At 41.1% G+C, this 13,733-nt stretch overlaps 2 protein-coding genes across 2 annotated transcripts; both read right to left on the reverse strand.

Moving 5' to 3' along the window:
* Positions 1–8,265: 8,265 nt before the first annotated feature.
* On the reverse strand, positions 8,266–9,042 carry LOC125822166 (uncharacterized). Its single transcript, XM_049501549.1, has 3 exons — positions 8,937–9,042; positions 8,493–8,830; positions 8,266–8,373 (listed from the first exon to the last, which is right to left on the reverse strand). The coding sequence occupies exons 1-3, from the start codon at positions 9,040–9,042 to the stop codon at positions 8,266–8,268; spliced, it is 552 nt and encodes a 183-aa protein (XP_049357506.1).
* Positions 9,043–9,058: 16 nt separating this feature from the next.
* LOC125822175 (uncharacterized) lies at positions 9,059–11,019 on the reverse strand. Its single transcript, XM_049501561.1, has 3 exons — positions 10,183–11,019; positions 9,805–9,886; positions 9,059–9,276 (listed from the first exon to the last, which is right to left on the reverse strand). The coding sequence occupies exons 1-3, from the start codon at positions 11,017–11,019 to the stop codon at positions 9,059–9,061; spliced, it is 1,137 nt and encodes a 378-aa protein (XP_049357518.1).
* Between the last annotated feature and the right edge of the window lie 2,714 nt (positions 11,020–13,733).

Raw genomic sequence — 13,733 nt, forward strand, 5'->3', positions numbered from 1 at the left:
CACCGTGTTGAGTAGAGTCCTAATCATGGTTGTGAAGCGCGCCACGACTATGAATGGGAGGCTACAAAACGTTTTAGGAAAGGTTTCCCTTCTTGATGTTCTATGTCATGCTTATAGTGCGATAAGGTGATTCCTCCCTAACGCTTGTTCCTTGGATTGCTAGATCATCATGCTCAAAACATGAGGGGAAGACGGGCCCGATCACCGGAAGATCCATCCACCAATGGTGAGCTCCGTGATGCACTCACCATGCTTGCACAAGTGGTAGCTAACCAAGTGCAACAAGGAGCCCAAGATCCTCGAACTACCACCCCGGGGGAAAGGGTGAGAGATTTCATGAGGATGAACCCTCCGGTCTTCCATGGTTCAAAGGTGGATGAGGACCCGCAAGAGTTCATCGATGAGGTATGCAAAATCTTGACCATTATGGATGTTGGTGCTTGTGAGAAGGCGGAATTGGCGGCCTACCAACTTAAGGGGGTTGCTCAAATTTGGTTTGATCAATGGAAGGGTAAGAAAGGTAATGGCTATGTGGTGTTGTGGGAGGAGTTTAAACTTGCTTTCCTTAATAGGTTCTTCCCTCTTGAGCTTAGGGAGGCAAAGTTGGTGGAGTTCATGAACTTGAAGCAAGGAGCTATGAGTGTGAGGGAGTATGCCCTCAAATTTGTCCAACTCTCCAAGTATGCACCTCACTTGGTGGCCGACTCTAGGTCGAGGATGAACAAATTTGTGATGGGTGTATCCGACTTGGTTAGTGAGGAGTGTCGGTCCGCTATGCTCATTGGAGATATGGATTTGTCTCGGTTGATGACTTATGCCGAGCAAATGGAGAAGGAGAAATTGAGGAAGAAAAGAGGGCACGAGGCCAAGAGGGCCCGATTGGAGAATAGGTTCCCTAAGGGTGCTAGATTTCATCAAGGCCGAGGAAACCCTCATGTCAACCGGGGATTTGCTATCAATGTTCCTAGACCTCAAGGGGGAGGTGAAGTGGGTTCTATGGATGTATGCCCTAAGTGTGGGAGGAAGCATGGTGGTCCTTGCATGAAGGGTTCGGGTGCTTGCTTTGAATGTGGAGAAGTGGGTCATAAGAGGTTTGAGTGTCCCAAGATCCGCAACAAGGTTCGAAGTGCTAACACTACTCCTTTGGGTAGAGGTGCTTCTCAAAGTGGTGCCCCAAGGGACAATCGATTTTATGCTTTGCATGGTAGACAAGGTGTTAATGAGACCCCGGATGTGGTGACCGGTATGTTGCAAATCTTTGATCTTGATGTTTATACTTTGATTGATCCAGGTGCCACCATTTCCTTTGTTACCCCCTTAGTAGCTAGAAAATTTCATGTCGAGTCGGAATTGTTGCATGAGTCATATGAAGTATCTACTCCCATTGGTGTCTCTATTGTTGCTAGAAAAGTGTATAGAAATTGTCCGGTTTGCATATTGAATAAGTTGTTGCCTTGCGATCTTGTTGAGTTGAACATAGTGGATTTTGATGTTATTCTTGGGATGGATTGGTTGCATGCATATTATGCTTCTATTGATTGTAGGACTCGTAAAGTCAAGTTTCGATTTCCTAATGAACCCGTCATTGAGTGGGAGAGTCGGGATGTTGTGGTGAAGGGGAAATTCATTTCTTGCATTAAAGCCCATAGGTTGATTTCCAAAGGGTGCTTGTACCATATTGTGAGAGTCAATGATGTGGAGTCTAAAGTCCCTCCTATTGAGTCTATTTCGGTTGTTAATGAGTTTCTAGATGTCTTCCCAGAAAACCTTCCCGGTGTCCCTCCCGAAAGGGAGATAGATCTTGGTATAGACCTCCTTCCCGATACTCAACCTATTTCTATCCCCCCTTACCGTATGGCCCCGGCGGAGTTGAAAGAGTTGAAAGAGCAATTAAAAGCTTTGTTAGAGAAGGAGTTTATTAGACCTAGTCACTCTCCCTGGGGTGCTCCGATTTTGTTTGTGAAGAAGAAAGATGGGTCTCTTAGAATGTGTATTGATTATCGACAACTTAATAGGGTCACCGTCAAGAATAGGTATCCTCTTCTAAGGATTGACGATTTATTTGACCAATTGCATGGGGCTAGTCACTTCTCTAAGATTGATCTTCGGTCAGGGTATCATCAAGTGAAGGTGAGGGAGTGTGATATTTTCAAGACGGCCTTTCGTACTAGGTATGGGAACTATGAGTTTGTGGTGATGTATTTCGGGTTGACTAATGCTCCGGCTCTCTTTATGGATTTGATGAATAGGGTTTTCAAACCCTACCTTGATTCTTTTGTGGTGGTGTTTATAGATGACATCTTGATCTATTCTTGGGGTGAGGAAGAGCACAAGGGTCACTTGAGGGTTGTACTCCAAAGATTGAGGGAAGAGAAGTTGTACGCTAAATATGAAAAGTGTGAATTTTGGTTGAAGGAAGTTGATTTCCTAGGCCATGTGGTGTCGGGGGATGGTATTAAGGTGGATCCTAAGAAGACCGATGTTATTAGGAATTGGCCTAGACCTTTAACCCCGCCGGATATAAGGAGTTTCTTGGGTTTAGCGGGTTATTATAGGAGATTTGTGGAAGGGTTTTCTTCTCTTGCTTCTCCTATGACTAAGTTGACTCAAAAGAAGGCTAAATTTGTATGGTCGGATGAGTGTGAGGAAAGCTTCCAAAATTTGAAAGAAAGGCTTGTGTCCGCTCCTATTTTGTCACTTCCGGATGGGTTAGAAGGTTGTTGTTTATTGTGATGCTTCCCGTATTGGTTTGGGTTGTGTGTTGATGCAAAGTGGTAAGGTTATAGCCTATGCTTCTAGGCAACTTAAGGTTCATGAAAAAAATTACCCAACCCATGATCTTGAATTGGCCGCTGTGGTTTTTGCTTTAAAGATTTGGCGTCATTATTTGTATGGGGTGCATGTTGATATCTTCACCGACCATAAGAATCTCCAATATGTGTTCACGCAAAAAGATCTTAACTTGAGACAAAGGAGGTGGTTAGAATTCCTTAAGGATTATGATATGAGTGTTCACTATCATCCGGGGAAAGCTAATGTGGTGGCGGATGCATTGAGTAGAGTGTCCATGGGTAGCTTGGCTCATGTGGAAGAAGGTAGTAAAGAGTTGGCTAAGGAGGTCCATCGGTTGGCCAAATTGGGAGTTAGGTTAGAAGGGGTGGATAGTGGAGGAGTAGTTGTTGTTGATGGTTCAAGGTCCTCCTTGGTTGATGAGGTGATAGTCAAGCAAGATCTTGATCCTTCTTTGGTAGAATTAAAGGCTTCGGTGAGTAGTGGTAAGGTGGAGGTTTTCTCCTAAGGGGGAGATGGTGCCCTTAGGTACCAAGGTAGAGTATGTGTTCCTTGTGTGGATGGTGTGAGGGAAAGAATCCTTGATGAGGCTTATAATTCTTTTTATTCTATTCATCCGGGGTCAACAAAGATGTATAGAGACTTGAGGGATGTGTATTGGTGGGGCGGTATGAAGAAGGACATTGCAAAATTTGTTTCGGGTTGCCATAGTTGTCAACAAGTCAAGGCCGAACATCAAAGGCCGGGTGGCCTAACTCAAGACATTGAGATACCTACTTGGAAGTGGGAAGAAATCAACATGGATTTTGTAGTGGGCTTACCCAAGGCTAGAAGAGGCTTTGATTCGGTTTGGGTGGTGGTTGATCGGATGACAAAGTCGGCTCATTTCCTATCGGTTAAAACTACTTACAGGGCTGAAGAGTATGCCAAGTTGTACATTCATTAATTGGTAAGGTTGCATGGGATTCCTTTGTCTATCATCTCGGATCGTGGTGCCCAATTCACTTCTCACTTTTGGAAGTCATTCCAATGGGGTCTTGGTACAAAGGTAAAGCTTAGCACGGCCTTCCACCCTCAAACGGATGGCCAAGCCGAAAGAACAATTCAAACCTTGTAGGATATGCTTAGAGCTTGTGTATTGGAGTTGAAAGGTAGTTGGGATGATCATCTTCCTTTGATTGAATTTGCATACAACAATAGTTATCATTCTAGTATCGGTATGGCTCCTTTTGAGGCACTTTATGGTAGACGGTGTAGGTCACCGGTTGGGTGGTTTGAAGTTGGAGAGGTGGCCTTGTTGGGTCTGGATCTGGTCATGGATGCTCTTGAGAAGGTAAGGATGATTAGGGAGAGGTTGAAAATAGCCCAAAGTCGTCAAAAGTCTTATGCCGATGTGAGGAGACGGGATCTTGAATTCAAAGTGGGTGATTGGGTTTATTTGAAAGTTTCTCCAATGAAAGGTGTGGTTCGTTTTGGTAAGAAGGGGAAATTAAGTCCTAGGTATGTCGGTCCTTATGAGATAATAAGAAGGGTTGGTAAAGTAGCCTATGAGTTGGGGTTGCCCAAGGAGATGGAATTAGTTCATCCGGTATTCCATGTATCGATGTTGAGGAAATGTGTTGGTGATCCTAACGCTATTGTACCTCTTGAGGTTGTGGGTGTTGTAGAAGATAATTTGACGTATGAAGAAGTCCCGGTTCAGATCTTAGATAGACAAGTTAAAAGGTTTAGGAACAAAGAAGTGGCGTCCGTTAAGGTGCTTTGGAGAAATCAACAAGTGGAGAGTGCTACTTGGGAGGCCGAAGCGGACATGCAAAGACGTTATCCTTATCTATTCAACTCCACTCAAGCCTAAGGTATTAAATCAAGTCCTTTGTACTCCATTGAGTCTTACATTTCAGCCCCTGAATCATTAATGTGCATATATGTTTAAATAGATGAGTTATGGATGCTTTACACTAAGTTTTGAAATCTTGAAGTGATGTTTAAATAAAAATTTTGCATTCATGTTGGGGCTGATATGTTCTTACTAAGTCTTGCCTTGTACTTCTCTTCCACATTCGGGGACGAATGTTCCCAAAGGGGAGATATTGAAATGACCCTAAAAGTTCTTAAAAAGGTGCTTCGGAAATTACCGGAAACTTGTTTAGCTATATATAAAAAAATTCGTTTCGTTTTTCAAAAATCTGACTTCATATTCTTGTTTAGGGGGTCAAATTGAGTGGGAAATGGGTCTAACCCAAATTTTAGAGCAACCGTATCAAAATCCGAAATTTCCAAGTGAAGCCTTTTTCGAGGGTCTACTTTGGAGGGTCATATCTCCTAGCACACGAATTATTGGGTGGCCAATAACATATCCATGGAAAGCCCTTTGAGTTAGCTACCTAACGCACTTCGTTTCACCTCATTCGGAGTTCGAACGAAGAAGTTATGCCCATTTTCGTAAAATTTGTCTGGCAGGAAAGACAATTTCCAGTGAACGTTTTAACTGTTCACCCGCCTCGTTTTTTTTTCTAAGTGTTGGACCATTTTTCCAAAGGGCATATGTTATTTCCTATATACCATTAGTTCAATTCCCATCTCTAAAACATTTCCCAAAACATCTCTCCCATACTTAGACACATTTTCTCTCAAGTTCTCTCAAGAACCCTAATCCAAAACCTTCCTCAAGATTAAAGAGACTCTTGCTCCATGTTCCAAGCTTCCATTGAAGACACTCTCAAGACCTTCATAAAAACTCAAGGTATGTGGTGTTGAACTCATGGGTCCTTCCACCCATAGTGCCTAGACTCTATTCTACTCACTAATTCATGGTTTAAGTTAAGATTAATAAATTAGTCTTGTTCTTTGTAATAATTTCCTGCACATTGAATTTTAAACATGAAAAGTGATTGTTTTGAGCATGTTGTGACTCTAGAACCTGAACCTAAATTTGGAATAGATGTGGAGATTTTCATGTGGTATTGTGTGTGTTAAAAAGGTGTTGTTGTAGGTTGTTCACTGGTTTTGCTGCATAATTACTACCCTATTTTCCATGCTCTTTGATTCCATTACATGCCTTCAAGGTGTTTGACAAAATGTCCAACTATGGAGAATTGATGAATCGATGCTTTAAAGCTTGAGTTATGAGATGTATGGAAATCCAGAGATGTGTTGATGACAAACTAAGCTTGTGTATATGTTCATTCCATACATGAGATTGCATTAGAGCCTAATGGGAATTTCCTATATAAAGTGTTGCATGACCATGCCCGGTCTGGGGGAAAAGAACCGGACAACCATGTGAGAGGTTTATATCTCACCACCTAGGATGCTTGGGGTGTGACCACCATCAACCATGTGAGAGGTTTATATCTCACCACCTAGGATGCTTGGGGTGTGACCAACATCAACCATCTGAGGGGTTTATACCTTGCCACCAGGGTGTCCGGGTGTGAACGGCATCCCCCATCCTAAGTTGGGGTTATAGATTGGTTGGATCATGCATACACATATGATATCTACTATTAGTATAGATTTACTTAAACATGTTTTGACTTCACTTTGATCATGCATCCTCATATTGTTATTCATAATGCCTATGAAACTATTTCTTGTATTTCGATTGTGTCCTTGTCTATTGTTGTGTTGCACCCCGCATACCTAGTACATTCCAAGTACTAACGCATATTTTGCCTACATGATGTCACCATGTAGTGATCAGAGCTACTCTTGATCTTTCTCTCCATTCACGTGGCTAGTACGGTGCTTATCCGAGTTGTTGGTGAGTCCTCAATGATTCGAGGGCTATGTTATGTTTCCTACTCCTATGTTTTGAGACTTTAGCTTGCAATTGTATTTTGACTATGAGGGGAGCCGGTAGTATGTCATGGCCCCGTCCTATCTATGTATGTAGAGATGTGCGTTGGACAAGTATTTTGTAAATGAGCTTGACTCTTGTTCTATGATGTCATTTTGAAATGGTTTGCCCTTAGTCCCTATTTCTCGTTAATTAATGTTTAATGTACTTCCGCGACCGATGAAGTGTGATGACAAGTTTGAGAGGCTTGTTTGGGGTTCCTTCGGGTTCGTCATTCGCCATGTCACGTCTAGGCCCTAGGCTTGGGTCGTGACAGTCATTTAGGCCCAATGGTTGTAAATATCATGAAATGTGGTATGGAAAATTCTTTCTTTCCTTTTCTTTATCATTCTTATTCGTGCTCACAAGTCACTCCATTATTCATCTTCCATGGACTGTTGGACACCCCATTTTCTTTGCACTTTCACTACTTTATTCCACAACTTTTTCATTTTTATTCTTTTTCATTATTTTCTTCTTTTTCTCTCATTTTTTTTGTACGGAGGGCTTCCATCTTTCTCAAAACCATGGGTCAAATGGGACATTTTTTTGCATTTCTTGATTTACCTTCTCTTTTAACCACACCCCAACTTAGGCTTTTGTCCTAAGTTGGCTATTCAAACAAACCACAAATCATGAGGATTATGGGTAATGGATAAAGAAAGGTCACAATTTCATCAAGTTTCTTCGAAGAAGAGGTTAAGGCTCAATGGTGTTCAAGCGAACTTCACACACTCACAAGGTAGGCCATAAAAGGATGTATAATGTCAAATTGTTTCACACACTTTTCAAAGTTGCCTAAAATCATCTCAAGAGCATGCATCACTTAGTCGATCGGACCAACGGGGAAAATTCTAGGTCTCATCAGACATGTTTCACGGTAAGCTCATCACACAAGGTATTTGCATCAATATCAAACAAGACTCCACACTTTCTCTACTGTGCAATCTTCATCACAAGAGATTCAATTTGATAATTGGCTAGTCACAATGACATGCAAAAAGTTCACATAATGCCTATGCAACTTCATTTGTCCTCATTGTAGCTGCATATTCATTTTTGTTCGATTATGAGCACTGTTCAAGTCATTGGTCTTGATCAAGACCGATACTCAAACTTGCAAGAGAACAACAACAATTAAACGCAATCCAGAGGGTTCAAGAATACAGAGGTATTCATTGACCAAGAGCTACCCCTACCGAAAGAATTCCACATTGTCCCCAATGAGATTTGAGAATGGACACTACTGCATATTAAATAAAAAGAGAAATAAAATAATAACAGAAAACTAGCAAATAAAGATAAAATTCTAGTAATCATGCAGAGCAAGGTAACAAGGAATCTTCATTCAGCGCCCAGTCGGTCAGATAATGAACCAGTCGCAAAATGATTCGGCGATGCGCCCAAGGGCGCGGCATCTCGCCCTTATCTCCAGTGTGTGACACTCTCAGAATGGGCAAGTCGGAAGAGATGTAGAAGGTCGCCAAACAGATCAGCAAATTAAATAATGGATTTGGAACATTGCCGAACAGTCACTGAGTTACACTGCCAGCGCTAAAGTAGAAAGGGAGAGACAAATCGGGTTGCCTAAGCACATCTGCAGTTTGCCGAGTGATACGTGTCTCTCGCCGAATATTCTAAAATCTCAGCTCTTTCTTTGGATTCCATAAGAAGGGCATGTCATACTCGCTGAACAGTTTTGGCGAATCACCGATAGCATCGTCTCCTCGTGCAATATCCTTCACCTACAAAATCAACACACAATATTTAATACAATAACACTTGGGTTGCCTCCCAAGAAGCTCCATATTTAACGTCGTGGCACAATGTGGAAATACTCTCAAGTATCTTCCAAGTACACCACCTGAATCAGAGAGATTTGTGAACACTCGCCAAAGTATAACTTCAAACATTGCCCATTCAGCTTAAATGTAGGTCCTTCTTGACCTTCAACTTCGATGGCACCAGTTGTGAATACTCGTGTCACTCTAAATGGTCCTGACCATATGGACTTGATCTTTCCCAGAAAGAGTTGAAGGTGAGAGTTGTATAGTAACACCCAATATCCTACTCTAAACTTCCTTCTAAGGATTTTAGCATCATGCCATTTCTTCATCTTTTCCTTGTAAAGTGGTGAGCTTTCATAAGCTTTGAACCTGAATTCATCTAACTCATTTCGCTGCTTTATTCTCTCTTTTGAAGCTTTTTTCTAGTCCAAATTTAGAGCCTAAAGCCTACAATGCTTTGTGTTCCAATTCAACAGGTATATGGCAAGACTTACCAAAAACTAGTTGATACGGAGACATACCGATTGGTGTTTTGTATATGGTACGATACGCCCATAATGCGTTATCAAGCTTTCGAGACCAATCAGTCCTATTAGCATTCACTGTCTTGGCAAAGATCTTCCTCATTTCCCGGTTTGACACTTCAACTTGGCTTCTTGTTTGGGGATGATACGAAGTTGCTACTTTGTGTTTCACTCAATACGGCTGAGAACCACTTATTGCAAAAGTGGGATCCACCATCACTAGTGATATCCCTAGGAGTACCAAATCTAGCAAAGATGTAGCGTTTCAGGAATTGAACCACACTTTTCCCTTCATTGTTTGGAAGTGCAACAACTTCCACCCATTTAGAAACATAATCTACAGCCACCAATATATACTTATTACCAAACGAACTCACAAATGGACCCATGCAATCTATTCCCCAAACATTAAATAGTTCAACTTCTGAAAAAAGGGTAAGGGGTAACACGTGTCTTTTGGACACTCCATCTTGCTTTTGACACTTAGTGCACTTCTTAACAGAGCAGTACCAACCTCTCTTTGACAGTCGATCAAGCATTTAATCTGTGAAATGCATGGGAAAGTGATCTTTTTCAGTCCATATATGTAACTTTCAGTATTCCATGGATACTTGCAATCCGGTCACAGGTCTCATAGATACAAGCTCCCCCTTTACATTTGGGACCCCTGTGATACCTCCCTTTTTTGGTACACATTGCACTGGGCTTACCCATTTGCTATCTACGATAGGGTAGCTCACACATGCATCTAGCCACTTTATTATCTCCTTTTTCACTACCTCCTGCATTGGTGGGTTCAATCAATGTTGATGTTCAACGCTCGGTTTACACTCACTATCCAGCAGAATTTTATGAGTGCAAATACCTGGAGGAATGCCTACTATGTCAGCGATAGTCCAACATATAGCTTTGATATGCCTTCTCAACACCTGAAGAGGTAATTTTACCTGCCAATCAAGCAAATCAATTGCAATGATTACCGGCAAGGTTTTTTTTTTCCCCAAGAAGGCATTTCGTAGATGGGAAGGAAGTACTTTCAACTTCAAATTCGGTGGTTCTTTTGTTGTTGATTTTGCGGGAGGACTCTCTCGATTCTTTAGATCGATGTCCAACTTCAATGGAGTCTTTGTATACCCACACCTGAAAGAGCAGCTACAACCTCTTCATAGCCTTGAATTTCTAATTCATCATAGTTAGCAAGCACAACTTAAAGTGATTCACTCGTACACATCAAATGGCTCACACTAGCCACCGCCTCATCAATAACATCAACAGTGGAGACCACATGAATATCACTTGGGTGTTTCATTGGCTTATAAACATTGAAGGTAACTTCATCTTCATTCACCCGAAACATCAATTCTCCACTTTCGACATCCACCAACGGTCTCTTGGTTGCTAAGAATGTCCTTCCCAAAATGATGGGAATTTCAACATTTATTTCACAATTGAGAATGACAAAATCATCCGAGAAAATGAATCGTTCAACCTTTACGAAGATGGCATATAGTATCCCCACATGATATTTAATTGATCGGTCAGCCATTAAGAGTCTCATAGTTGTGGCTTTCGGTTCCCCCAACCCAAGTTGTTTATAGATCGCATACGGCATTAGGTGCTTCCAAATCACATTGGGCTTTAGCAAATTGGAGCATGTCAATAGTGTAAGGGATGGTAAATGCTTGGGGTCTTCTCTCTTTTTGATCATCTCATTTGTCATGGTTGCGCTACAACTATGAGAAACTTCAATTGTCTCAAAATCTAAGCTCCTTTTCTTTGTGACTAGTTCCTTCATAAACTTGGCATAACCCGGCATTTCCAACAGTTCTTCCATAAGGGGGAGATTAATAGATAATGTCTTGAACACCGATAGGAAATTCTTGAATTTCTCATCCTCATTCTTCTTCTTTTGGCCCTGGGGAAATGAGGGAGATATTATGGGTAAAGATTGCATAACTTTTGGCATTCGAATATGTTGCTCCATTTCTCTTGGTGGTTCTTTGGCAATGCTTTGATGAAGAGGTGTCGCTTCTTCCTCCATGTCATTATCTTCTTCATGCATTTGAGCTTCATAGCCCATCACATTACCTATTGCTACCTATCCACTACGAGTAACCACAGCCAGCCCGCTATCCTCATCTTCCATTGTAATCTTTAGTTTCAATTATGCTGAAGGTAAACTCATCTGACCTTCAAATATCTTGATGGCATCTGCTTGTGAGTTCACTTTACTGTTGAATGATGAAAAATGATATTTCATCCCCTTCAACAAGTCATCTGAACCTTCAACTTTATCAATCACGCGTGACAACAAATCATTCACCCGGGGACTACTTGCACTCCCTTTTGATTTTGGGCTCTCACTCGAGTGAGTGTGGTTCTCTTCATGGTCATCTTCCCTTCTTCAATAATGACTTTGCTTAGCCCAATCTTGATAGAATATCCTTTGTTCTTCCCCTTGGTGATAGTTCCAACCTTAATTTCCACCTCGTTGCAAATAGAGTGGGTGGAAATCCTCCTCGTATCTCTTGGAGTTCCAACCTTGATTCTCCCCCATCTTTTAATAACCTAAGGAGGAACCCTCCTCAACTCTAAACACTCCTTTACCACCTTTGCTTTTTCAGAATTCGTCATCATATGCTCTTGTAAAAGCTCAATTTAGGTCAACATTTTTTGGATATTTGCATCCCGTTCTCTTTCCTTATCAATATGTTCATGCGTCATTTTAAAACAAAAAAAGAGAGACCTTATACTCATGAGTGTACCACGGTTCATTTATTTTTGTCATGTCGTCAAGAAGAAATTAAGCCACCTCAAATGATTGTAACATTATTCCCCCTCGTACCAATTGATCAGCCACTCCTTTATTAACCGAATTAAGACTCCGGTAAAAATATTGGAGTAGAAAATAATTTGGTAGCCTATGAGTTGGGAATTTAAGTAGGAGTTCCTTAAACCTCACCCACGTTTCAGGATGGGTTCCCTTTCACATCGCTTGGAACCTTGAACGTAATATCTAAGTTTCATCATCCTTGATGGAGGAAAGAACCTTGTATTGAATGCTATAATCAGCTCCTTCCATGATGTGATGGAATAGTTTGGTAACTCGGCTAACCACTTGTTTGCCTCCCCCGTTAAGGATAGTGGAAATAACCGAAGCTGAATTGACTCTTGTGACACATTTTTAAATGAGAATGGGATGCACACCTCTATAAAATTCCTTACATATTCATGCGGGCCTTCGTGCTCTAGCCCTCCATATAGTCTCCTCATTTAGAGGAGGTGAAGAGTTGTGCTAGTGACTCAAAATATTTCATTCCCATCAGCTTAAGGTATGCAGATTGCTCTCATTTCACCTGCATGAGATGGGTTGTAAACACTATTGATATCATTAATGCCACCTCGATGACCTTCTTGACTACCATTCACCTTTTCTTCACTCATTTTTACCTCTATGCAGCCCAACAAACACTACACAATGCAGCCAATGCCAACAAATTCACAAATCAAACTTCCAATCAAAGAATTCTAAGTAATGCTAATCCCCGACAGTGGCGCCATTTTGATTAACGTTTCAAAGATACTTCATCCAGGTTTAAGTGTCAACAATCGCTAGTCAGTATATAACCGAACAAAATGAGTTGGGGTGGTTCCCACAGAGAGTAGCTTTTCCTTCGAATTCAATTATAAAACTATGACAACAATCTCTTAAACTACACACTTACTGCACCTTTTTGACTTATGCTTCAAATTTCAGGTTATAATTATTAATCCAATTCAGCACTTAACATGAAATGATCAACTAATAAGGTAACACTTGGGGAATTGACCAACAAATTATTGACTTCAACTTAGTGGATAAACATTGATGCTCATAATGGGATGAGTTGTTGTGGGTAGGTAGGACTATATGTAAAGCAATTTTCTCTCGAACAATTACCTTATCTTTTTCAAATTCTCTTGAACTTCAACGCTAGACGAAAGATGCCCAACCCTTGTCCTCATCAAATACACTCTTTCAAACAAGATACAAAGGATAGGTTCCATGTTTCACTTTCTCAAGCTGAAATCATGGCGACCCACTACTAAGGATGCTAAACTTGCTACTTTAGCTTTGTGCTTCTCACTCGAGCAATAACAAAACACTAAACTAGTGACAACAATCATGCAAGATGAACTCAAAACACAACAGAAAATCAGACCCACTTCAAGTTATCACCATTATTCACAAATCAATGAAACCCAATTAGTAAAACTCAACAATTGGTCACATAGTCAAAACCCCAAGGAGAGGGTTTTAGCCAATCATAGCAAAAAGATGAAAATCAACATCCATCTTGTCTTCTATAGCTGGGTACAAATGAAAAGTGAAAGTTAAAATCAACTAAGAATCTCCTCTATTACAAAATCTCCAAGAAAATCTTGCTAAAATCGCTAAGAAATCGCCTCTAGCAGTGGTCTTTCTCTCAATATTTTGTTCCTCACATTTCTGAATGCTTTCTTTCTCTAGCAAAAATCAATTTAAACAAGTCTAAATTGTCACTTTTTATGACCAATCGACGAGCTAAGTCAGGCTTCACCGACAGTTCGGTGACTGGCCGATTTTCCTTCCTCTCGCCTTCATTTTTCACTTCTTCTTGGTCCAGCTACTGTAATTTTAGGCGATCCAGATCGGGATCGCCGAATTATTTCGCGAGTCGCCTTCTCTCCTTTTATTTCGCCTATCAGCACTTGTTTAGACCTCCATCAACACTTTTGGTGAAATGGTCATCTCTCGTCGTGGCGATCGGCGAC

This window comes from Solanum verrucosum, unplaced genomic scaffold, assembly GCF_900185275.1.
Source record: "Solanum verrucosum unplaced genomic scaffold, falcon-dt-bn FXZP01000302.1, whole genome shotgun sequence".
Taxonomy (NCBI): Eukaryota; Viridiplantae; Streptophyta; class Magnoliopsida; order Solanales; family Solanaceae; genus Solanum; species Solanum verrucosum.